Consider the following 27,047-nt stretch of genomic DNA (forward strand, 5'->3'; position numbering starts at 1 on the left):
TCTTTCTGTCTGTCTGTCAGACACACACACACACGCACGCGCGCACACACACACACACATGCACACACGCGCGCGCACACACACACCACTTCTTTCTCCTTCTCTCTCCAAGGGATTTTTCATTCACCTCTACAGGAAAAAAAAAATTCAGGATGAAGCTAATTGTTTGTGGTAATGGATATTGCTTAGCTGTAAATTTAATCTACAAATTTAGAAGGGCATAAATCCGTACATAAAAAAAGCATTTGCTGTTTCAGCATAAAAAATACTGTCATTTGAAACTGCAAACTTCCCTCGCATATTTCTTACCCCTACCCCCTCCACCTCCCCTTGGGTTTGCTCAGTAAGTCATGTCTCGGTGAAGAAAAGTTTGGAAAGAATAAAATCCTTAAACCTACTATGTGCTTAGTAGATGGGGAAAGGAGTCCTCCTGGCTTGCTCCCCCAGGCGATCCCCAGACCGAGTTTTTTTGGAACAGCCACACCACTGTTTAAGTATAGAGAAAGCCCTCCAGCATTAACCCCAGGTTGGAAGTTAATTATGTCATGACCACTAGTCTCGCCTGGATTAACACCTGACATGACTAGAATACTGTATGTTTTAGGAGCACTGTCAAGTTTTCCAAATCTTTTTATATCTATTATTCCCAGTAACCCTGTGCGGTAGGGAGGGCAGACGTTATAAAATCCTAGACTTTTAGAAATGGAAGCAGAAAGGGTTGGCTTTGGAGTTGAAAGACCTGGTTTCAGATCCTGCCTTTGGCGTTTACCACTGATGTGAGCCTAGCACAAGTCACCTCACCTAACTGAGCCTCAGTTTCCTCATCTGTAAAACAAGGGGTTAGACTCAATAATTTCTGAAATTGATGATTCTGTACCTGTCCTGGGTCACACAACTGGTCAGGGTCAGAGACAGGATTAGAACCCAGGGCTCTCTTGGCTCCGATTCTAGCGTTCTTTCTACTCTACCGCACTGCCCCTTCCAAGACAAGGTGACTTGGCAAGCGGCCAGCTTCCCTCCCAAGGAATACCTAAATAATTTTTGGAGTCAGTTTGTCATGCTTTGACTTCTCCCTGTGGAATAAACAAATCGGTTAAAGGCTATTGCAGCTGTCTAGGGGAAACCTTCCAATTTAGGACGAACTTTTCCATTTAGAGGAAGAAAAATAAATTAAAAGATCATGGATAGATGGGGAAAACAGCATTTTCTGACCTGGAATAACAGAGCCTTTTTTTAATGGGAAAGCTTATAGATTACCTTGTAAATCTCCCAGTGTCACCAACAATCAGTGAATGAACGAGCATTCATTAACTATTACAGTTTTAGGGGGCAGCTAGGTGGCGCAGTGGATAGAGCATCGGCCTTAGATTCAGGAGGACCTGAGTTCAGATCCGTCCTCAGACACATAACACTTACTAGCTTTGTGACCCTGGGCAAGTCACTTAACCCCATTGCCTAGCCAAAAAAAAAAAAAACCAAAACTATTACAGTTTTAGGCATTAGGGATGTAAAGAAAAAGGGCAAGGGGGTGGGGGGTGGGGGGGAGAAATAGATCCTGTCTCAAGGAGCTCACATACTATCAGAGGAGGCTTGTGTCAATGTATTACGTATTTTATATGTGTTATATATAATACATTGTATAAGTTGCTATATTTTATATAAGATATATCATATGTTATATATTGTATAATACATAAACATGCATATATATACATAGTGTGACATATTACATATACCTATGTTATGTTACATAATTATAAAGTACATTCAATGTATATGTATATGTATATTATATCTTATATTTGTGTTATATCTAATATATATGTGTATATGTTATATATCATTATATCTTATGTGATATATACTATATGCATATATATTTTTTATTGTGTTGTCTAACATATAGTCATACAATCCATATGGAGAGATAACAAGATAATTTGGGGTTGAGGGCAGATCAGGAAAAACCTCATGTAAGGGTTATCGCTTGGGCTGAAATCTTGAAGAATCTTGAAGGGGATAGTCAAAGAGGTGGAGGTCAAGGGGATGCCATTGTAGGCTGGTACAGATGAGCATCACATATGAAGGACAGAAAGAAGACCAGTCTGATTGGGGCATAGAGTATATGGAGGGGAGTAATGTCTGATAATTGAGAGCCAGGTTATGAAGAGCTTTAAATGATAAACAGAAGTAATAGGGAGCCGTTGTAGTTTACAGAGTAAGGGAGTGACATGGTCAGACCTGTGCCTCTAGGACAAACCAGTTTGGTGGCAGGTTGAAGGATGGATCACACTATGGAGAGGTGGGGAGACCAGTTAGAAGGTTTTTTTTCAGTATTGTGGGTCAAAAGTAATGAGGATGGTGGCTGTGTGAATGAAGAGAAGGGAACAGGTAGAATAAATGTTGTGATTGTAGGATCAGCTCGGCGGGGCCCTCTCTGAAAGTGACTGTCTGGGTTTGTTGGCCAAGATCTTTTCATTGGGATATGTGTCCGGAAAGGTCACTTTTTCATCTTTATAGAATTTCTTTAAAGTTTAAAAGAATCTCAAAGACCATTTAGTCCAATCCGTATTCCAACAAGAATTCTCTTATAATACACCTGAGAAGTGGACAAGATGAATAATAGCTATCATATCCATCTAACATATCCATCCATCCATCCATAAATATATGTGTGTGTGTGTGTGTGTGTGTGTGAATATATAGGGATAGTATCTATTATATATAGGATAATATATATGGAGGTAAAGAGATCTCTTGAAGGCTTGTTAAGCAATCCTCACAACAGCCTTGGGAGGTAGAAGTTAATATTATCCCCATTTTACAGATGTGGAAACTTAAACTCAGAAAGGTCACGTGACTCGCCATCAGTCACAGTAGGGGCAGAGGCAGTATTTTAACCCATATCTCTCTGGGTCCAGGCCCAGCGCTCTTTCCACTGTACCACGGTGCTGCTCCACCTTCCAAGGCAGCTCATTTCACTTTGGGACACTTCTCATTATTGTAACTATCCAGGAAATATTCTCCTTTTCCTTCCCGTAAAAGAAAGTCAAGTCAGCTTTCTCATGCAGGACATGGCAGGATGGGATGGGAGGTTCCCATTCGGGAGGCATCATTATATGATGAGAAAGAGTAGCCTGGGCTGTTGAGACTGAGCCAGATTTTATGGCTACAGAGAAACATGCACGTTGAACTTCTCTGCGTGTTCAAGTTCAAAGTTGAATGAGACTATAAAAAAAAAATCTGAAACAGGTCATTCTGGCTTTTGTGTGAGAGACTTTTATATGCCTGAGGCCCTCTGTACTTTGCTGATCTTTTCAGGAAAAAAATAAAAAGAATCCAAAACTTTAAAGAAAAATGAACCTAATTAAACAAACCCATCTCTTCCTAGACAATTCCTCTCCCCTCCCCCCCGCCCCCGTGTGAAATATCTACATCCCTTGTGCCTCCCCATCCTCCTTATGGGAATGCCACCAAGGTCTCTGCCTTGCCACCCTGCAACATGTTGGAATCCTGAAAGACTCCACCTGACCTTGGATTTAATCCCCTCCCTCTACCCCCCACCCCGCTCCAGTCCCCTCAGATCTCAGGCAACTTTCCGAGGGCAGTCTGGCTTTAACAGGCCGCATCTATTTTTCATGAAAAAGCAGGAAATAAGCTGTCCTTTCGTTAAAAAAAAAAAAAAGATTTACAAAATGTAATCATTGTTGAAATATTCTCTTTGAACTGCCTGGTCCATGGGGGTCCAGCTCTCCCAGTGGCTAACTTCTTTAGAACACCCTTCCAGGGCCCTATGGACGATCAGGTACACTGGTGGCTGGACCCTTTGAAGTCCTGAATGAATGAAAGGCCAACATAATAAAAGGGAGCTGTTGTTCAAGCATAAAATACTCTTTAAGCTGATAGAATAGCAGCGTTAACACATCCTAAGCTGCCTTTTTTTTGGCCTCACATTTTCCTGTGCTTTGTATACAGTCGGGGTTGGTATTTTACCAGAAGCCTCTGATCTATGTAGTATGCCATTGGTGAACAAAAAGCCCAAATAGGATTGTTTCTGTCCCTTCTGGTTGCTTGACTACCCCCTCCCCAGGCCGGCCCCCCAGTCCCAGTCCCCCTCCCCGTGGCTCTGTCCAGGACCGCAGTCCAAATGCCTTTCAGAGAGCACAGGAGAGTTCCTTTGTGCAACATCGGGGCTTCCTCCTGATGTTAATATAGCGATTAAAGAGAGATTTCATTTCCTTAAGAACTTTTTGCCACTGGGAAAAACTCCAATCTCTGTGGGTCTTCCTACTGCCCCCGCCCCCCCCAGCAGCTCCCAAAAGACTCTCGACTTTTAACCGTATAAATAAATAAATCACCTTTGTCAAGCTCTCACTTTCTTTCCAGGGAAACCACCTTCTTTAGGTCTTAAGTTCCCATACATAATTAATATGTCATATTAAAAGTACCTGGTCTGCCCCAGCTTTCTAGATTGCATTTCAAGGCTCTGATGTTGCTTGGTCTGTTTAGACTGATTTGGGTGGGTGGGGCAGAGCGGGCTATCCGAAAGCGTGCAGGGCTGTGCTGCAGTACAAAGAAATCGGTTGTGTACAGGGAAGAGATTGGGCATCGAATCCCTACTCTTCTGCTTACACCCTAGTGAACCTGGGCAAAGGGGTTTCACCTCCACGGGCCTTGGTTTCCTCCTTTGTAAAGAGAAGGAGCTGAACCAGACGGCCTCCAGGGTCAGCACTACAGATGCAGAGCTGGGGGGGGGGGCCTGAGAGGGCGTTAAGTACAGCTGCCCCATTTTATGGATGAGGAAACTGAAATTCAGCTACTAGCCAGGATCCCTCGGCTAGTAAGCTCAGACTCAGAGCTCTAAGGGCAGCCTTCTCCATCCAGGCGTCTTGAGCCTAATTTCAGATCTGGGAGCCAATGTACGACTTTGGAAAGGCACTCTAAAGACCCTGGGCCTAATCTGGTATTATCCTGTGATCTGACATGAAATTCTAGCTCTATAACTTAAGATTGCTATAATGTCTCAAAATGTACATGGCACGTTCAGATCTGCAAAGCATTTTATGTCTATGATGACATTTGATACTCAGCCCTGGGAGGGAGATGCTATTATTATGCCTGTTTATACAGATGAGGAAACTGAGGCTGAGTGACTTTTCCAGAGCACCACCACTAGTACCTGTGACAGGATTTGAACCCAGGTCTTCCTGCCTCCAGATCCAGAGCCCCATTCACTATGCCATGATGCCTCTTACTAACGACCTCCAGGACATCTCAACAGATTACTTGCCTTCCCTAGACCTTTCCTTCCTCCTTCCTAAGTTAAGGCAGTTGGAGTAAATGGCTTCTCAGACCCCTTCCACTGTAAATCCGTCCCATAATCAGAGGACCCGAATTCAGATCTTACTTCTTCTCTATTAGCTTGTGACCTTGAGTAAGTCAACCACCTTGGGCTCCAGTTTCCTTCTCTGCAAGGGAATGGGTTTGATCAGATGACCACTAATTCCCCCTTCTTAGTGTTTAGGGAACTGGCTTCTCATAGCTGGGGAAAAGCTGGCTTTGGGACCAGAGGTCTGAAGTTTGAATCCTGCCTCTGGAACTGTGGGATGCAGAAACAAGTCTCTGGGCTCCAAGTATCAAGCGAGGAGGGTAAATGGCACAACCTCTACAGCTCCTTCGAGCACCGTGATATCCAATAGTCGTGAGGTTTTTCAGTGCAGAAGAATTTTACCTGGCAGAATATTGTTTCATGTGGACGTCGGCCAGCAAGGCCAGCTGGGCCCCAGGCTGAAACATTCAGTCATCCAACCATTAACAAGAGTGAGGGAGTGTGTGTGTGTGTCTGTGTCTGTGTGTGTGCACACGCACACACATTCTGAAGACCTGGGAGGCGCTCGGATAAAACTCTTCAGTTTTCCCAACTTGAGATTTCCATGAAAACAGAGGGCTTGGCTGCAGTGACGGGGTGAGCGCCTGTGGCGCCGCGGTTTGGATGGCCGTCGCTAGGTGGGCAAGCAGTCCATAGGACAGATCAGTCTACATTCCGTGGCCCACGCCGACCACATTTGGCCTGGGCACAAAAGGAGCCCGATGGAGGCCGCCAATGCTTCTCAGGCCGGGCTCTCCCGATGGGGAGGGGGTGGGGTCCTGTCGCACAGAGGACACCCACATGGTGGACCGTCCATCTGCCTTCAGTGCTCGTCCCTTTCCTTCCTTTGGGGAAAACTGACACCAGCCTTCTGGGCTCTGGGGCAAAGTGAAGGGCAGGACCCTGGCCAACAAGTGTACCTGCAGGGCCCAGCCAGTCAGACTTCTTCCCCCCAAAATGTAGCTTTTGAACAAGGATTTACTGAAAAAGGCATTTCCATGTGGGGGTTGTGGTTGTGGCCAAGCCATTGCCCTCCCCTTCGAATTCCTGGCTAGCCCCTTAGTGACTCTATTGTATTTTCTCTTTTGTGAGTTCCCTTCAGTGAATAAGACTTTGAGAGAAAAGGGATTACAAATATTCCCAGCTAGAGGCAGCCAAGCTTGGAGTCAGGAAGATGTGGGTTCTAATCCTGCCTCATGCACTTACTAGTTGTGTGACCGAGGGTAAGTCCCTTAACTTCTGTCTGCCTCAGTTTTCCTGTCTGTAAAATGAGACTAATAATATTGGCCGCCTGATTCGCATTCTTCATAAAAAAGCTAATAATAATATCATACTAATAATAGCACCTACCACCCAGGGTTGTTGGAAAGGTCAAACGAGTGAATAAATGTAAAGCACTTTGCCAAGGCCAAAGCCTATGTAAATATTAGTCTGATGTCACTGTTAGCTGTCATGTTTATTTCATATTTTCCTCCCAAAAGCACTGTAGTGTCAGGGAGGCAAAGATTATTGTGCTCCTTTTACAGATGAGGAAACTGAGACTCACAGGTTAAGGGACTTACCCAAGGTCATACAGATTATAAGTGACAGTTTGGTGGAGTGGAAAGCATTTGACTCAGAGTCCGATGTCCTGTGTTTGAATCCGGACGTTTTGGTCATTGTATCCCTAACACCAAGCACATAGCAGGTGCGTAATGTTGATTGACTGATCAAAACATTTTGGTGAGGACTGGAACCCATGTCTCCAGATCCCACTTCCCCATGCCAGCGCGCAGACATTTACTGAGCTCCTCTTGTGTGCATGACGCACAATGCTACACGCTGGGGACCCAAGGAGACTCAGTCCCTGCTCCTATAATTCAAGAATTTAGATATAAATAAAATAAATATGTATATAAAACTGTAATCCAAGAGGAGTGGCAGAGGGCGCCAGGTTTGGAGTCCAGGGACAGCGCCTTGGTTCCCTGGGACCGTCAGAGATGCGGGGGAGGGGAGGGGGTCCTGAAGGCCTGTGGCATCCCTTCCAGCTCTTGAGGCTCCTGGGCTCTGCCTCCAGGGTGATGGGATGGTTGTTACTTGGGGCGTCATGAAAGCTCCCTGGCCCCTACGCTCCAGCAGGGAAGGTGTGGCATCCAGTCCCCTCTGGAGTACTGGGTTCAATTCTGGAAATTCCATTTCTAGGAACGGTCTTCTTGATGACCTGGAAAGTAGCCAGAGGGGGGCGACCAGTGTGAGGATATAAAGATAGAAAAATGCTCTTGGGAACAGGAAAGGCCTGGGTTCAAGTGCCATCTTTGACACTGACTGGCTGTGTGACCCTGTCCCTTCTGTGCAGAGGGCAGTTTTCTAAATCTGTAGGAACTGCACTGGTGCAGTCTTGTAGAGGAGGGATTGGACAGGGAAATGTAGGGAGGAAGATTCCAGCTTGATGATAGGAAAGCCTTCCCTGGCTCCCTGCCCCTGGAGGTCTTCAAGGGAAGCCGGATTCTTGTTGCAGAGTAGGTGGGACTGAGAGCGTTTTCCGCTCTGAAATTCTGTGAAACCCATTTGGGGGAAATACTGCGCAGTGGGATGTATAGGAAGATGGCAGCATGCTCTTGGGTTGTGCGCGTCCCAGGAGGCAGAGTGCCCACCCTCTCCAAACGCTGGTCAGGACAGACAGCAGGGGCTCCTGGCCTGGGTCAGTGTGTGGCCTCTCCCTGGCTGGGGGACATGGGAAGAGCCACCTCCTTCCTCCCTGTGCGAACGTCCTTAGATAACCCACGTTACAGGAGCCGAAGCCAACTGTCACACCCAGTTCTGGATTCCACATTAACAACCTCCTTCCGCCAGCATTAATCTTTGGCCTTGAGGCCTTTTGTTTTACTTTTTTAATTTGAAAAACAGATACAGCTGCCTCCAGCCCCCATTGGCTTGGAGTTAAGAGGAGGGCTAACTGGAGCAGACTTAGAATTCTTTGGTGGTTTGCTGTTGTTTCAACACACATTCTGCTCCCCAGTGTTGGGTAGAGGAGGAGTCTTTGATGAGGGGAGTGGATTCCTGGCCTGGCCTTTCTCATCAAGGGCATTAGAAGGGATCCCCTGATCTAACCCCCTTGTTCTTCAGATGAGGAACCAAGGCCCAGAGAGGGGCAGAGACTTGCCCAAAGTTGCACAGTGAATACATAAGTACCGGGTCAGGATTCTAACCCTGGGCCTCAGACTTGAAAGACAGTTTAATGACCATGTAAATGCATTGTTGTTATTCAGTCTTCATGGCCCCATTTGAAGTTTCCTTGGAAAAGATACTAAAGGGGATTGCTGTCTCCTTCTCCAGCTCATTCTACAGATGAGGAAACTGAGGCAAACAGGGTGAAGTGACTTGCCCAGGGTCACACAGCTACTAAGGGTCTGAGGTCAGATTTGAACTCAGGTCCTCGACTCCAGGGCCAGCGCTCTGTCCTGTTGCATCGCCCAGCTGCCCTATAAATGCCTGCTATGTACTCCCACCATGGACTTAATGACCTCAGACCTAGGAAAACCTGGGGTCCAGTTCCCTCTGCCCATTCTTTCTGTATCCAATCTATAGAATTCATCAAGGAACACGAGGGGTTCTCTTGGGATCTTCTCACTTATCCTGGGCTTCAACTTGCTTCCTGCCATTCTTGTTCTGTCCTTTCCAGGGCAATAATGAGAGGTGGTGTGATGGAGTGGGCGGGGAAATGACCTTGGAGCCTTAAAGAGCTGTGTTCAGGCCCCACGTCAGTCACACACCGGCTTTGTCATCCTGGACAAGTCATAGGACTTTTCTACCATTTTGTGACTGGCAGTTCCTCATCCTAGACACATACCCCAAAAATCAGAGGTTCAGGCATTTTCTGTACCAGGTACTAGGACAGGGGTGGAGAGCCTGTGGCTGTCAGGGTCCTCAAGTGTAGTCCTTCGACTGAATCCAAACTTCCTTTGCTCTTTGAATTTGCTCTTTGAATCCTTTGGATTCAATCAAAGAACTGCCCTTGGGGACCTAGAGGGCCATATGGAATGTGGAGACCCATAGGCTCCCCACCCCTGTGCTCAGATGTAAAAACAAAAAGGAAACAGCCCTGCCTTCAAGGAGCTTCCATTCTAAAGGGAAGGGGGGAATACAACATATATACTAGTAAATATGACTGACTGACTAATGGAGAGGCCCATGCAATTGGGGTGGGGGTAGATAAAATCAGACCTGAATGGTAGATGGGAGCCAGGGTCCCCCAACTTTCTCTGTCTCTCTTCCCTCTATCTCTTTTTCTGTATCTCTCTCTCTGTCTCTCTCTCTCTCTCTGTTTCTGACCCCTCTCACTCTCTACGAAATTCCAGACTACAGATTTTATATCTTATCCTAGAGGCAATAGTGAGCCACTGAAGATGTTTGAGTTAGGGGTGTGGTGGCCAGATGTGTGCTACTGGAACATCACTTTGTCAGCAATTTCAAAGATCGATTAGAGAGGGAGGGTGCTGGAGGCTGGGAAACTAATTAGGAAAATATTGGAATAGTTCAGGTGAGAGGCCGTGAGGTCCTGAGTTGGGGCACGAAGTAAGAGGGCCCAGGATCTAATCCCAGTTATGTGACCTTGGGTAAACTAAGTTGGACTCAATGACCTCTCGGTCCTCTTTCACTTCTGGAACTCAGAGCTTCCTCATTTGCCCCCTTGCCACCCTCAGTGACACCAAAGGCCCCAATTTTTTTTTTCAAATGGTTTCTGTTTTCATACTGTTTCTTGGAAGGCAGCAGAGATTTGAGGCCATCCCCGGCCCCACTCTCGCCATGACAGACTTCCTGTTTAGGATTCAGACGAGTTGATATTGTTTATGGTCCATAAATCCTTAGTACTTTGAGGCTTCCAGGAGAGCAGCAGGCCTGATCACCAACTTTCATGGTGTTGTAAATTAAGGGCGGGAAAGTGTGATAATACTCCTCAGAGAACAGTAAAAAAAGAGCCCAGCAATGGTTAAAGGGAATTTTATAAGCCACTCGCTCTGTGTGCAACTGTTTTGCATTACATGAGTTGAATACCTCAGAGATGACGCGCATCTGCAGGCCCTTTATTAAATCCTTAGTCAGCACTTTTCAACCTGATGAAATTACTTCTTCATTTGACTGGAGAAAAAAGGGAAGCTAAGATCTTTTGCTGGACTGCAGAATTCATTGGGATGTTTCACCTTGAGTGCTGGGGAGAGGACAAGCTCGGATGACGCTCCCTAGGACGGCCTCTAAAAACGGGGTGGGTGGCTGACAAATGGGGAGCTGATGTGTCCCAGAGCAGGATCTTTGGGGGACAGCGGATTTATAAAGCTCAGAAATACCAGCTGGAGAAAGCTCCCCTGATATCAGGGTCTCCAGATAGTATCAGACTGTGTTGTACTGTCTTACTGGGACTCTTTGGAGATAAGGAGCAGAAATGCCTTTGTAGTCTGTCCAGAGACAGGAGGTTACATTTCAGGAACTCTCAAAGTGAAAGAAATATAGAGAGAGGCAGAAACCATATTAAATTGGAAGTTATAGCACCATAAATGCCCAAAGACATGTTTTTTTTAGATCTGCCCTAAGTGACCTTAGCCATCATCCGCTCATATTTTGCCATTGGCCAGCCATATAATCTTACAAAATTTGCATTCTGTAGCTGAAGTTATCGGTATTACAGAAAAGAGGAAGAATAAGAAGGCAAATACTTTAAAATCCAGAGTGTTTAGAGAAAGCAAACAGAAAGAAAAAGGGCCTTTCCTGATACCTCCTGATATGTTTCTTTGTAACTTATTTGTAAATGTGTAGACTGCATCTGGAGTTCAAGAGTCAGGATTTAAATCCTGACTCTCTGACGTTTTACTAGTTAGTGGCCTTGGGCAAGTCACTTTGGGCCTCAGTTTCTTCATCTGTAAAATGAGGGGGCAAAATGGTTGATGCTATCCTTCCAACTGCAGACCTAAGGTTCTGTAATTTGGGTCAGCGTAGCCAACAAGAGCGGATAGGTTCTGTCCAGCTGAGAGAGCATTGGCTGTAGAGGAAGAGACCTGGGTTCAAATGCTGATTCTGCTCTTTACTCTCCATGTGGCTACTCTTTGCAACACAATAGGCATTGGTGAGCAGCCTGCTGCATATCCTCCAGGCACTGGTGTGTGACCCCGGAGATGCAAAGACAAGATGTCAATCATCTTGCCCCCAAGGCCTCAGTTTCTTCATTAGTGAAACGAAGATGTTGGTCAGTCAGTCTACAAGCCTTTATTAAGCACCCACTGTGTTCCAGGTACTGTCCTAAGTGCTGGAGGTATAAAGAAATTCAAAAGCCAGCCTCCTCTGTCCAGAAGTTCACAGTGTACGTGGAAAGATAATACAGAAACAGCTAGGTACCAACATATGTAGGATAAACTGGAAATAGCTGAGAGAAGGCACCATAGCTTCAATTGATTCCAATAAACATTTATTAAGCACCTACTGTGTGCAAGCTCCATCCTAAGGTTTCTTTTCTCACTCTCTGCTCCTATGAACTGGAACCCACAAGGAGTGAGTGCTTAATGACCTCCCAGGCTCCTTCCAGCTCTAATCCTGTGAGACTTTTACAGACAGAGGCATTGGACTCCCTGACCACCTCTGGCCAGCTTTTGGCCCGGGATCCCATGAATCATAACCCACCAGAGGGTTTGACCACCGGGACTTCCAAGGTCTCTTCTAGCCCTCAGATGCCCTGATACCCTGAACTGTAACTCGCAGCAACCATTTCCAAATTGATCTCAAGAATACACATGCACCATCCCGAGTCACCTGCCTGTTTGCGGCCTCAGCAAATCAGCGGTCCCCTCCGATGTCCTCAGAGATGTGCCCTCAGCCAAATGCCAAGGTGCCATCAATCCGACAGAGAGTAGGCAGGCTAGAAAGAAACATAAGAGTGTATCTGAGATGGGAGGGGGTGCCAGGCTGGCAAGGGTTAATTAAGTTTTCCAGCAGTCATTAAGGGGCCGGCCCGAGCGTCCAGGAGTCATCTGGGCACCCCCACCCGACGACACCCCAGTCCCCTCATTGACATGTTGCTAGTCAAGGGACACAATAACTCTCTGTGTCTGCCAGATAATTGCTGGAATCATCTTCAGGGAAGGAGGAAAGAAAAAAAGTTTTGAAAGCCCCACCATGAGACAAAAGGCCGGGAACTGCAGTGCAGCATAGAAGCTGAGAAAGCCCAGAGTCAGCAACTTCTATTGATTAAGAACTAACCTTTAGAGTAACTCGCAGAGTGTGTGGTTAGCATTTAAATTTAAACATGTCAGGAGTTGATTTGTGTTCCTGAATACCAACTCCGAAGAAGGAACGTTCATGTCGCCTCTTTTTCCCCCTAATTCCCTTAAGCAGCTAAAGAATTTCATGAAATGTCAATAGGGCAAAAAATAAGGGGGGGAAGGGGGTCCGGGGTGGGGGGACAGCCCTAGGCCTCGGAGCTCTCTTTCCCATGCAAATCTTCACACACACCCCAAGACCCAAAATGCGGGGCGGTGAAACACAATAATTAGTCCTTTGTCTAACTTTCCCAAGTGCCAGAGAAAGACGGGTTAATTAAATATACAACAGTGTTGGTTTTGGGAGTGGGGGTCCCCGCTTGCTGTGAAGGTCATAAATTAGGCGGAGTAAATGCCTCAATGTGTTTGCAGTGGGCCCTGCTACGTCAGAGCCACTGGAAGGTTGGTGGGAGGAGAGCCGAGGGTTTCTTGCTAATGACAGTCACGTCTGGGTCTGTCTGGTTGCCCCTAGCAACCAGACATGATGTAACACCGCGATGAACTTGAACTTGGGGGACTTGAAAAGAGAACAATAGACCAGAGCAATCAATAAAGCCTATTTCAGTGAAGGATTACAGAGCTGCTCTGGGGTAACCTTGTCTGCAAGGCACACACTGAATAGTAAGATGTGTGAAGAAACTTTTTTTTTTTTTGGCTTTTTAAGAGGCCAGCCTGAGCGCGGCAGAGCTAAGCAATGCAGCGGAGCCAGGCTGCTGCAGGCGTGGGGTGGGGAAGGGCGCCCCCTGCCGGCCGCTCTGTGCCCCCGAGGCGCCTGGGCAGCGTCCCAGCCGCACTCGCAGAGAGCTTGCAGGATGGGCGTCCTCCCGGGGGGCTCAGAAACGGGGAGAGCCGGGCTCTTAGACTGGGTTTGGCCCTGTCTAAAACGCAGCTCTTCTCCGTGATGAGTCAGCTGGAGAGGACCCGCATCTATCGAGAAGAAGGCCGCCTACAAGTTTCAAGCTCTTTTTTCCATTTTTTTAGCCCTTTTTATCCAGTCATATTGAGGCCACCTCTATTGGCCAGGCCGGTTTCCTTTCAGGACACAAAAAGACTTGATTGTGTTTCCCAAAGCACAGTCGGATAATAACCTTTGAAAGTGTACAGGATGAGTCTTTTAAAACTCCTCTGGACACCAAAGGTCGCTTGAGAAACCAGGAACTCTTAGCCACGTTAGGCTGGGAATCCAGCAAAGCCCTATTTTAACCAGTCGACCCCCTCGGATGAAGAGGGAGTCATCACCCCAGTGAACCAGTCAGACTGAGCCCTTCCGACTCCGGCCCTGAGCACGTTCCCCTCCCTTCTGCTGGAAGCTGTGGGAGTACTGGCTTTTGCTGGACCGGTCACGTTGTGCCTCTGACCAGGCTCCCTGGGGAGGTGTGGGGGACAGGCAGGCACGCTTCCAGAGAGGCAGCTGTGACAGTGAAAGGTGGCCTGTGTGTGGAGCCGAGAGGTCCGAGGGTGAGGCGTAACTCCCACTCATTTATCATCTCAGCATCCCAAGCAACTCTCTGAGACTCTAAGGTACACATTTCTTGAGTTGTCCATCTATATTGGTGAAGGGAATTTCCATATTGAGAACCCCCCTACATTGGGGAAACCACAAGTCTAGAGCAAAAACTCTGTGTATCTGTGTATACATATGTGTGTGTTATATTTCTATATGTGCGTGTACATTTGTGGTATTACATATATGCACATACATTTAGTTAATAATACTCAAATGGATATGTGATCATGTGTGTATAGATATTCCCTCTAAAAATGCAATATTTAACCCATCTATACTCACCCATCCTGTGTATAACTTTTGTCCTTGTCCTCCTGTAACTTCTCTCCTAGGGATCTACCCAAATTGCTAAGACTCTTCCTCGATTTTTCTCGACGTGGCAAGAATACCAGTGGAACACATAGCCTGGACAACAGTTATCCTTTATTCTGGATTAAAGAAGTGAATTATCACAGAGATAGACAGAGAGATTAAGAGAGAGAGAGAGACAGAGAGTTTTGCATCCAATATGTTATTAGAGCCTCTTGAACATCTGTGATGTGGCTATTGCAGGATGCAGCATTGTCGTTCCCATTTTACAAACCAGGAAACGGAGGTTCATAGTGGTCACCTGACTCACTCATGGTCACACAGTCAGGAAAGGGCCAAACCAGACTTGAGTTCCAGATTCCCCTGGGGAGCTCCATCCTTCATTCAGGTTCATTGCTCTGTTCATGATGCTATGCCAATGATGAAAGAGCCGTTCTGAAAGTTGACGTTGAAAGAATGTGTCAGATGGTTCATCTCAAAATATCCTGACCAAAATCAAAGGGTGATTCTTCTAGAATAAGAGGCTGGATTTTTTGTATTTACACACGGCCCAGGTGCCCAGTCGGTAGATATTAGCTGTACCCACCTTCTGTGGCAGAGTATGAAGTTGCTCACATTTGGGGGTTGGGGAGAAAAGGACGAGCCCACCCAAAAAGCTCACATCGGGTCCCCATACTTTAAATCTCGTCAGTTCCAGTCCACTTACTATGCACCAGGTTCTGTACTAGGTAGGGTGACTCAGAGACAAAGGAGGAACTGTGCCTTTCCTCAAAGAGCTTTCATTTTCTGCGGGGAAACAGATATTGAAAGGAAAAATTAACTAAAATAATTACAAAATCATTTTGGGGGAGGGAAGAGAAGACTGAAAACTGTAGAAAATAAGCTTTTTGAGGGCTGAGCAATTCATATGTGTGTATATATGTGTGTTTGCATACATATGTATACATATATGTATATATACATATTCACACATATATGTGCACACATCACTTTCAGCTATTTGAATACAGCTCTTTTCTGTGGTGTTATTACAGGCTAGCAAAATGGCTTATTAAAAAAAAAAACTTAGTTATGTTTCATTCCATCCCACATTGTAAGTGCATGGTGGTGCTTACCTGCATGAGAATTCTGCACTTAGCCTTGTCTCTGACCCTGCAGCTCTTTCTCCCTTACAATAGCATTCATTCTCCATAGCAGAGGCTCTGAAATGTTTCCTCGGCCTTGGGGCTGGAAGAACCACAGACAAAGGAGTGGAGAGATTCCGAAGGTGCTGCAAAGGAACATAAGTCCTCTCAAAGTGGGGGAGGGAAGAAAGGCCAGCTCAATGAGGACGACCAGGCTCAAAAGTTTAACCAAGCACATGTTATTTCCACCATCTACCCATCTCAATTAATTCTCTCCATGGTTCTTACATAGGATAGAAGTCTGGGCCCATCAGATTGTCATCAATAGGTCATTATTGACAAACATATACACTCTTAGTACTGTTAGGAATCCTAGAGGCTCTTAGACTAGTCCTCTCATTATTGTAAAGATGAGGAAACTGAAGGCCAGAGAGGGCAGTCAGCTTATCCCTGCTGTGGTGACTAGGGCACTGAACTAGGAGTTAGGAAGATCGAGATTGAAATTCTTATTCAAGCATATACTAGCTTGTAACCCTGGGTAAGTCACTTAGCCACTCTATGCCTCAGTTTTCTCATCTGTAAAATGAAAATGTTAGACTCAGTACCCTCAGCTACAAATCTATGATCCTATTATCAGTAAGACCTGGGTTCCAATTTTTCCACTTACTGTGTTACTTCAGGCAATCCCCTTAACCTCTCTGAGACTCAGTTTCCTCATCTGTAAAATGAAGGTGGTAATATCCACAGTGACCTACTGTCATATTGTCAGGAGACTTATCAAGTCATGTATTTACACATTTTGCCAGCTTTCGAGTATCTCTACCAATGTCCATTATTCTAATTTTTGTCCAAAGTAGTACAGTGAGTTAGTAGGCAGTCTAGGAGCAGAGACCAATTCTAACTCCATACTCTTGCTCTCACTGCCTTACGTGACCATTTATGAACACTGAGCATACTCTTTTTTTAATAATGACCCTCTGTGACTTCCTCCGTTCTAGTATTTTACAGGAATCAGTACTTAGCACAACGCCTGGCATACAGTAAGTGTTTATTAAATGCTCATGAGCTTGACTTAAGTGTCTGTGCCCAGAGACTCCTCGCGGCTCAAAACACGCCACCTAACATAAATGGTGAGCCTGGCTAGCCACTTACTACCAACTTTGGCCTTTTTCTTTGTCTTCTAAAGTGACAGGGTCTATGTGTTGCCCTCAGCATATCTGTGGTGACCCTTAGGATGCACATGGAGGAGGTACCCACATCCCCTAAGCCACATTTAATTTGCATTTCTGAAAGGCAGTGTGGCCTGGCCACCCCTTTCTGTCACTGTTTTGGTTTGGCCAGTAGGCGATCTACCATCTTCTTCTACTTAGGATATTTCCCCTCTCCACTGTCAGGACTTCAGAGTCAGAAGGGGTCTTAGAAGTCATCTAGTCCAGCCCCTGCTTGACAAAAATACTGCCAACAAATGGTTTGCCATACAACTTGGGAACTGTGGTTAATGGGGAACTCACTACTTCCTGAGTCAGTTAATTCATTAAGAAATTCTTTCTTATAGAATGTAAGCTCCTTGAGGGCAGGGACCCTTTAGTTTTTGTCTTGGTTCACCATGAACATAGTGGGTGCTTAATAAATGTGTGTGGAATTGATTTATACCAACTAAATATTTTAATTATATTATATATATATATATATATATATATTTAATATATAATATTAAAAATTTATACTAAACTCTGCTGTTGTCTTCTACTGATCGGTTCTAGTTCTGCCCACTAGATTTAAACACAATAAGTCTCCGTGTGACTTCTTCCAGCTCACCATCAGCCATGTCTCTTATGACATTGTTTCCAAAGGCCTCACCATCCTGGTGACCAGAGATATAGCCTACAATAGTGGAAAAATTTTGGAATCAGAGGGTTTGAATCCCTGGTCTTCTACTTCCTTGTGACCCAAGTGACTTTGCAAAAGCCACTGCCCTGCTGGGCCTCAGTTTCCTCCTCTGTAAGTCCCAGCTGGCCTCCAAGATCCCCCTTGGTTCCAACTTCCTGAGGCCCTTGTCTTGAACCCAGCATGCGGGTGCCATTTTGTAACTCAGCTTTTTTTTTTTTCCTCCTTCTGTCTTCCAGTCCTGGTACCTGGGATAAAAGTCACAGCATCCCACCATCCACCAGACAGACCACCGGACCCCTTCTCAACTCTGTAAAGCGGAAGCAGCAGCAGCGCAGTGCAGTTTCTTCATTGTCCAGCGGAAGGGGAGACAAACAGATTCAGAAAAACCAGTACATGGAAAAATGGCGAGTGTTACGGTCCAACAGCCAAGGCCGTAACCTCTTTGGGATTAGAATTTTTTTTTTCAACCACCTTAGGGACTGTTGTAATTTTCTCACATGGTGCTTGAAATGATTTGGCTTTGTCGCATTGGAGTGTTTCGCTGGTAATGTAAGTTGTAGGTGACACTGGGGGGAGGGGGAGGCCGGTCTGTTGTCATGTGCTGCCTTCCCTGCTGTCCCCCACTTTCCATATGGAGCCCAGCTGTTTCACGGTCTTGACATCCATTGACCCATACAGATGCGTACGCCTTTCTGAGCACTCGCGAGGCCCGCCGCAACTAAAACTTTCGTAGTCGCTGAAATCTGCAATATGTAACTTACAGGACAGATGATAGGGCATGTTCTTCTGTAACATATCGGGGGAAAAAATGATGCAGTGGGTTCCCTTCGGGGGGGGGTTGATTTTTGTCCTACAGTCAGCAGTTTCAATGTGTAACATGACCCATAAAGGATGGCGAGTCCACTCACATTGCAGAGAGATCCAGAAATGACAAACTACTTAGTATAATAGTCGTCATGTTTCTTTTAAAGTTTGAAATGCTGCACTTACATTAGAACATTGTGGGGGTTTTTCCAACAATTTTCAACAATTACACAAATTCACGTGGAAATGGGGAAGATGGTCTGTTTTGACAGAAACTGACAGGAATCAATCAAAACAATCGAATTTTGAATTGAGTTAAGTGCAATTTCATTGGATAGCTAAATATCTTTGTAAGATAGAGATTGTTGAAAATTCTATTTTTGTTTTCCAAGTCCTTCTACCCCCGGACTCTAAATTATTGGGGTAAAAAAAAACAGCCTTGCAAGAAAAAAAGGGGAGCTATTTTTGCTTTTTATGTTTTTTATTGTTAAACTTGTATCCCTTTAAAAACTGAAGGAAAATTTTAAAAAAACACAAAAAAATACAAATCTAATGGTGCTTTTACCACAATATGTTAACTACATTAAATGCTAATTAATTATTTTCTTTTATCAAAGCACATAAAAATTAAGTCATGATATCTGTTAATTTTATAAGCTAAAAGTCACTTATAATGGATTATGCCAATTTTGAAAAAAAAAATTTGACGCGTTTCTGGCCACCTAGGGTGTATCAGTTCTTGGCCACTTCAGGTCCCAGAGAGCATCCAGAAGTTTGAAACACCTTGATGTCCTACATTTTCCTGGACAGACGACAGAGAGAAATGATAAAGATGCTGGTGTCCATTCTGATTGAGGGCACTTGTTGGGAAAAAAAAAAGGGAAAATAATTCGCACCCCCAAATGTCCTGTATCTTATGTACAAAAGTAAAACGAGGCAAAAAAAAATGCAGAAAAAATGAGAAGAAAATAGAGTGCAAGTGATTTTTTTCTACCAGACAGCGAAGCACCCAATGCTTCCCCAGGCGACTTTCAGAAGGTTTCCTAGACTATACATATATATACGTTCTGATTGGCGCATCTGGCTAATCAGAGAAAATCTGTGCATGTTCTAGTGTTAGTAACTAATTTTTATATAGTTAATGTAGGATAAAGTAGAGTACATTAAGACACAATATTGTAACCCTATTCCAGGCACTTATTGCCTTTAAACCTTGTTTGTTCAGCCCTTGAGAAGGGTTCCTACTACTGTCCTATACAATCAAGTATCTGAAATTCTTGGGAAGTCACTTTTGCTCATCTTTTCCCTGAAACAATGTTGGTTGTTTTATTTTTTTTTCCTCCTTGATTTGCACGAAACAAATGAAAAAAAATTCCATATCAATGTGCCTTGCCCTGGATAGCGATTATTTCTGAAATTGTTGCACACGATCCTCGAATCGAAAGGGTTTTTTTCCCTCGTCAAGCATTTGGAGACACTTTTTTTGTAAATGTGACTTTGACGTCCGCCATCGTCAGTTTCCACTTCTAGAACCTGAGTCATGTGTTAGTCGTTCCGCAGATAGGAGTAGTGTGTATTGTCTGGTGTGGTCAGTGGCAGTGCTATTCTGAGATCTGTAGATGCTAGAGAAAAAAAAAATCAGTATTTTGGGATGTTGCTGCATTGGACATTTTATTTCGGAGTCTTCCTTTATTTTGTTCTGTTTTATTTCCCAGATATATGAAAATATGCAATACCTGCTTATATCACGTAGAAATGCTTAGTGGTGATCGAGTTTTCTTTTGATTTTTTTTTATTTGACCAAAGTCAGTGCTGCACTTGACGCAGTGTGTTTTCGGTGTTTGTCTTTGTCCTTTTTTTTGCGAATTTTGAATGCACGGAGGCAGGAAGGGCTCCCTTTAGAGTAGCAGTCAAACTGTGAAGCACTAAGCTGACCCTGCTTCAAGCAATTTCTTTTTCTTTTTACAACTCTTCCTTTCACAAGCAAGCCTTAAAAAAAAATAGCGTTAAAAAAAACACAACAAAAAAACCAACCTTCCTTTTTCTTCAGATCCCCACACCCCATTTTTCTTAGCAGACCAGTTGATCCACATTCAATAAATATAATAATGCCCATTTTTATATGCACGTTTTTAAACTTCCGAGTTTGGAGAAAGAAAAATAAATAATTGTTTACTGGTTCTCTCTATTTAAGGAAAAAAATAAAACATTTTGGACTTTGATACGTGTCTGGTAAGTGGTCGGGTAGTTTGTTGGGTTTCGTTGTGTTGTGTGAGAGTCAGCGTACGGCATCATTTCCTGTAGCCAGCATTCTCCGCCTTCCCCCTAAGAGCACTTAGCAGGGCATTACTTTGTGATGACATTATGTGCACTATGAAAAATAAATAAATAAAGTTGCAGCTTACAGTGCTTCACAGTGAAGGGAAAAAAAAAAACAGCAAAAAGCCTAAACAGACATTTTGTCAGAACCTTTGCTTTAAGCCGAGGTGTTACCAGTGAAATTGGTCTGTACATACGATGAAATTGCACCCTTTTTTTTTTTAAATGAAAAAAGAAAAAGAACAAAAAAAAAAAAAGACGAATCCACCGAAGCAATAGTTGGGGCAGGTCCAGTGATTTGGGGTGAGCCGTTCAAGAGCGAGAAAGCGAGAGAGACTCCATTGCTCCCCCCCCCAGAAGATAATGTAATTTGTATGTTGTATAGTTTTATGGATTTGTTTGACCCTATTTTATAATGCAGGACTTTTGTAATGTTGTTTAAATGAGGAAAAAAAAATCTGTCCAATTAGCCTAGTGGAATTTCTGATTGTTTGTTATAAAGGCAGCGTTCATAGAATTTCTTTTTCTCTTTATTTTTAATTTTTTTTCATTGCTGTTGGGTGTCCCCCACCCCTCCTTTTTTTGGGAACTGGATTTAAGTTGAAAACTTTCCTGTTTCCTTTTTTTGTGTATGTATTTAAATACAGTTATTTTTCTTCTCTTGGTGATAAAGCATATTCCTATGCTTCAGAAGTGTAGGCTACTGGAGACCCATTGTAAATGGACATTACAGGTATGCTGTTTTATTTTATTTTTTTTTCTCTTGAAAATACTTTGTCATATTTGAGTTTGATGAAGCCGGAATTAGGGAACTCTGAACCCATTTGCAGAAACAAACAAACAAAAAACATTTTCAAGGCTTTGCAACATTAGGGAAGCAGGCTAGGGTCATAACTGAGAGGGGTTGTGGAGTGGTAATGAAAACACACTCAATGACACTTTTTTGTTCACTGTATCATCATCCAGAAAACGACAGTTGGGTTGTGACCAAACAGAAAACAAGGGAGAGAGGAAGTAGGGTCTGATTCCCCAGAATCATAGCCAAGAGTGGAGACTGGAGGAAGGCCTGGGAGTATGCAGTGCACAGGGATTTAGAGCTGGTGGTTTCCAGGAGACATGGTTGAGTCTTGGATTGGGAAACATGTGGAATTTCTCTTCCACACTCACCTGTCCATTCCAACTCTAAATCTACGATTCTAGAACACTATGCCATTTAGAAAAAATGTCCCCCAACTAACTTTTCCTGTTTCTTGTCTTCCTCTGGGATCTAAGCCAGAGGCACAAACACTAAAGTGCTCTAGCCTCTTTCATCCCAGTCCCTCACCAATCTCTAGGTTTTCTTCCCCACGATTATCGCTTGACACTGGCCCTTCTCCCTGTCCCTCAACTCCTGATCTTGAATGTTTCTCCTGCTTGAATTAAGTAAGCATTTGCTTGTCTCCTACCGCACACCCCAGCCATGCAGTTAGTAATTTATTGATTTCCTTTTCCATCAGCTCCAAGTTAGAGTTTAAGTAGACATGGTATGCTTTCCTCAGTCTCTGTTGGATTCCTTCCCAGAAGGTGAAAGGAGAGAAAGGGACCCCCCACCCCAAATAAAAGGTTCCTAGACTCACAGTATTCAGTCAGCCCACAGGAATATGCAAAAAAAAAAAAATCAAAAAAAGCAACCCTCTTAAAAATTCCTCCTTCACTTGGTTTTGTTTTGTTTGCCTCAGTATATTTTGCAGCTTTGTAGTAACAGTGTTATTAAATATTTACTGTACAAATCTGGATTTGTGGCCTAAAATCAACACCATCAAAACCCAGTTTTTCCTTGCAATTTGGTTCTGAACCACAAGGAACGTCAGTGAATACTGTACTTTGCATTGTGTCTCTGGAAATATCTTTTTGGTTTTTGTTAGCGGTGGTGGTTTCTTTCGTTACTTCTCGACTTTTTTTCTTCTCCTTCTTTATTTGAGTTCCTTTTAGTTTTTGGTCAAAGGCCTCCATAGAACAAATTGCAGAGAGAGCTGGCATGGTTGTGTGAGGAGAGCTTCAGTGGCACCTAAAACAAAAACAAAACCCCCAACAAACCAGTCCACTTTCCTTAGGAGATCTCTTGGTGGATATCTCAGGAAGCGGGACCCCTGCCCGCCAGCAGGGCTGTCATGAACATCAGCTTCCCAAGGCCCAGTTTTGTTCTGAAGTCAGTGCATGTACCTCCTGTTGGACAGTCCCGGGACTCTGCTTCCCTCCATCCGGTCCAAAGCTGTGCTCCCGTCTCATCGGCGTCTTGCATCCGTCCCTTTTTTTTCTTTTCGCCAGTTAAAAAATAAAAAATAAAAAAAAAAGGCAGTGGGATGAGAACGTCTTTGATCTATAGCAGGTAACATTGAAGCTGTTCCGTGGCACTTAACTGTAGTGAAGACTCTGTCGCCACTTCTGAGATCAATCTAACGTTTAATGCAAATCCATTACATGGTGCTATTACAGGCTGGCAAAATGATTTACGAAAAGAAAACAAACAAACAAACAAACAAAAAAAGCGCGTGACAACTTGGGCTCGTTTCAATCTGCTTTCCCACAATGTAAATGCATAGCAGTGATTTTCTGCATGAGAACTATGCACTAACCCTACCCGAAGAAAATATATCCCACGTTGGTATCTCTTTCCCTTCCGTTGACTCTGGTCCTTGCCTTTTTGGTCATTGTTATGATGCCAGCTTTAGGACAGAATGAATTATAAGAAAAACCAGCATAATACCTGATATATTAAAAAAAAAAATGTAGTGCCTGTGAAATCTGTATTATATTGCTCTTCTGAAGTAAGATTGTTTTCTACACCGGTAGCCTTTGCTGTCTGTCAGGACCTTCTGGTATAGGTGATGTAAAATAACCATACAATATAAATGCATGCTATTCCATAATGCTTAGAGAGCTGTATGAATATTACTCCAAGTTATGTTAGTCTTTTTTTCTGACTTGGTTCTTGTCAGATAGGTTTAAAGATATTTCACTGAGAACGCAAATTCTGTCTCTTTTCTTGATTTTGGGGTGTTTTCAGTATTTTTGGAGGTATACATTTACTTAAATTCAGTATTACTTGTGTGGTTTTTTCCTCTCTCTCTCTCTCTCTCTCTCTCTCTCTCTCTCTCTCTCTCTCTCTCTCTCTCTCTCTCTCTCTCTCTCTCTCTCTCTTTCTCTCTCTCTCTCTCTCTCTCTTCTTCCTAGAGGACAAGCATGGGTATTGAGTTCAGAAATCAGTGCCTGGCAAGATTTTTGTCTCAGAAAACCACCGCGTGACTCCCAAGAACTTTGTTTAGGAGAATACACATAAGCATTTTGATATAAGGGGATACTTCTCTGTGACCCCTTAACTGATGATGCTAATCTGGGAAGTGATTTCCTAATGGACAGTGTTTAACCAGGTACCCATGCTTGGCCCTTCTTCACACCAGACCTCTTCATATTAAAAAAAAAAAAAACTTTAAAAAAATTCATGTGGCTATTTAGTTTCATGCACAGTTGCAATATTTTCCTTCAAAAAAATTAAACTCTGTACAAACTCTGGGCCCCTTTCATGAGAGAAAAAAAAAATTGCTATTAACACGGGATTTTAAAAAAATTATTCTTTCTGGTCTAAATCTTCAATGGCTTGCTTCCCAAGTAAAGCAAGTTTTTGTTTTCGTTTTTTAATTTTTCTTTTTTTTCTCCTGTTTTCCTAGCCAGTGCCCACCTGCTTTTTATGCCTTCAGGAGGCTATGGAGCCCTATTGGGAGGGATCTGGGAAACAGAGAGAACAGATGGGAAAAAATTCCTATATTCTATTAGAAGCAGTGAGGGTAGGGGAAACATTGTGGCTTTGGTGGGATAAAGGGGAGACACCATCCCAGAGAAGGCCCAGGCTCCATGTCAGTCATCACCAGATTCACATGTGTACTTATGATGCTGTTTGATAAAGATGAAAACCTTTTAAAAATTAGTCTGTACCATCAGAGAAGATAGTAGATGTGCTACCTCTAATCTAGCATCTTCACAAAGGAAATGACTCAGTAGATGAAATGGGAGCTTTTGTACTTTCTGCAGTGGCTTCAAGGACTAATGGGGCTTCTCCTGTTTCCCTTGCCATTTTTTTTAAACTCAATTTTTCAAAATGACAAAATGCTTTCCTTCCCCTGGTTTGTTTTGTGTGTTTCAAATGTCTTTTATTACTATTACTATTATTATTATTGTATAATTATTATTATTATTGTGATGCTCAATAGTCACTAAATTAGTAACTTTTTTCTGAATGACTCCAAAATGCAAAAGATGATTAGATATGTTTTGAGTTGGGGGGGAGGTGCGGTGAGTGTGAGGACAGTAGATCGATGGCCCTTCTTGGTTCATTTTCCTTTGCCAATGATTGTCTTCCCACATTGGGCAGTTCTTGGCTGCCACCAGTTTGCTGGCTCATGAGGCTTATCAGCCTCTAGTGAGATCTTGTGGCAATGGAAAAAGCCCCCGTCCCTGCCCAGCCCTGATCCCCTCCTTCATCTATGAGTTGCTTGGGACCTTCCCCCAAATGCATTGGTTTTTGTCCACTCAGATGCCATGTTGTTTTTTTTTTTCAGGTCAAAAGTGGGAGGGGCATTGACTGAATCTTTTCCCATAGACATGTACAAGATCAGCTGGCAAACCTCACCTGCCACCCGTGTTAATACCATGGTTTTTCTTTTGTCTTTATGAGCTGGCCCCTTGTGCCTCTAGTATACTTGGATTGACTTTCATAGTTACCCTTTTAGTTTGGACTGTGTTCTGTGAAAATTTGTAATTGGTTGAGAATCACTGTGGGCGTCCATTGTTATTCAACTAAAATCTCCACAGGTTTTTCTGAGCTGGTGTGGATTAGTTTAACTCTTGTATTCAACCATTAATGCTACCACCTTCTCACATTACAGTACAATTACTGGAAGCAAGTACTGCATTTCCTATGCAACAAAAAAAGGAAAATAAAAATGCTAATGCTAACGAGCCTGAGTCTTGTCTCCTTTACTTTTCACCCTCTTCCATGGATGAAGTGCCTACCACCTACAAAGAAATGGTGTGCACAAACCTTGCCCTCAAGGAGCTTGCTGTCTACTGGGAGTACAACATGGGTGTGGGTAAGGGGACTCAAAGATAGACTCTTACCAGAACCAAGCATAGGTGCACACAAAGTTTTCTAAGAATGATTGAGACTGGGGAGGGGTCTGTAAAGGGTAGACATGTAACCAGGGTGGGACACTCAGGACTTTACTAGGCAGAAGTTACAGAGCTTGTGATCCTTCATCAGCCAGAAATAACAGAGTAATATGTAATAAAGAAAGATGAATTTCATTAAAATAGTAAGCTACTAGATCCCAAAGCTGGAGGATCTCTTCCCTCACCTGGCCCTCATTATCCACTGGCCTCCCCACTAAGGTATGGAACAGAAGTATTCACATCTTCCCTGCTTTATGGAAAGAGAAGCTCTGGGAGGTGGATGACCTGACCAAGGTGATATGGATACTCTGGTTGGAGCCAGGACTCAAGAATGAGACCTACTGATCCTTAGTCTGCTCTTTTCATAACATTAGGCTGCCCCATGCCCAACACATCATCTATGACTGTGCGGTATATGAACATTCATAGTATCGTAGGTTTGGTGCTGGGAGGCCAAGTAGAGTCCATCTGATCCAAATCCATTTTAGAGATGAGGAGCTAGAGCCCAAAGAGGTTAAGTGATTTGCCCAAGGTCACACAGATAATACATATCAGGTCCTGGATTCAAGCCACGGTCCAATGACTTCAAAGCTAGCATTTTCCATACTGTCTCTCTCTCTTTCAACTAAATCAAATCCTCTTCTGTGCAGGCAAGAATTGATTCCCTTTTCCTCCCATAGAGCTACTTCTTAGAATGGTACAGTGAGTGTACTGCTCTGAGGATCACAGAATCTGAGCATTGGAAGAGACCTCAAAAACTCTATGGGCCAACCCGTACATGAACAGAAATCTCAATAGCAAACATACCTCCCAAATAGTCATGCAGCTTGGGCTTAAAGACTCCCTGGTGTGGAGGGCACCTCGGACATTCCATTTGGGCATATCTCTCATTGTTGAGAAGCCATTTCCACACATCAAAACTAAGAAGTCCTGCCATCTACAGCCAAGCTGAAGAAGTCCTTGCACATGATAGCCTTTGAATACTTGAACAGAGCTGTCATGTCCCAAAGTCTTTTCTCCAGGCTAAATAGCCCCAGTTTCTTCAGCATACCCCCAAATGACATAATCTACAGACTTCCACCTTCCTGATTGTCCTCCTCTGATTGCCCTCCACCTTTTGTCAGTTAAAAAACATTTATTAAGTACTTACTGTGTACTCGGCACTGTGATAAGCACTTGGGATACAAAGAAATGCAAAAACCCTCTCTGCCCTCAAAGACCTTACATGTTAAAGAGGG

General features: G+C 43.8%; 1 protein-coding gene across 4 annotated transcripts in view; it reads left to right on the forward strand.

Moving 5' to 3' along the window:
- NFIA (nuclear factor I A) overlaps positions 1-25,599 on the forward strand; it is a 471,982-nt gene extending 446,383 nt beyond the window's left edge. For all 4 annotated transcript variants that reach the window (XM_020993052.2, XM_020993050.2, XM_020993053.2 and 1 more), the window contains one exon: positions 17,718-25,599. In XM_020993052.2, the coding sequence (XP_020848711.1) occupies positions 17,718-17,735 (18 nt within the window). In that variant the 3' untranslated portion in view covers positions 17,736-25,599. The remainder of the gene's footprint in view (positions 1-17,717) is intronic.
- Positions 25,600-27,047: the final 1,448 nt, after the last annotated feature.

The sequence above is a fragment of the Phascolarctos cinereus genome, unplaced genomic scaffold (assembly GCF_003287225.1).
Source record: "Phascolarctos cinereus isolate Bilbo 61053 unplaced genomic scaffold, phaCin_HiC Scaffold_5;HRSCAF=322, whole genome shotgun sequence".
NCBI lineage: Eukaryota > Metazoa > Chordata > Mammalia > Diprotodontia > Phascolarctidae > Phascolarctos > Phascolarctos cinereus.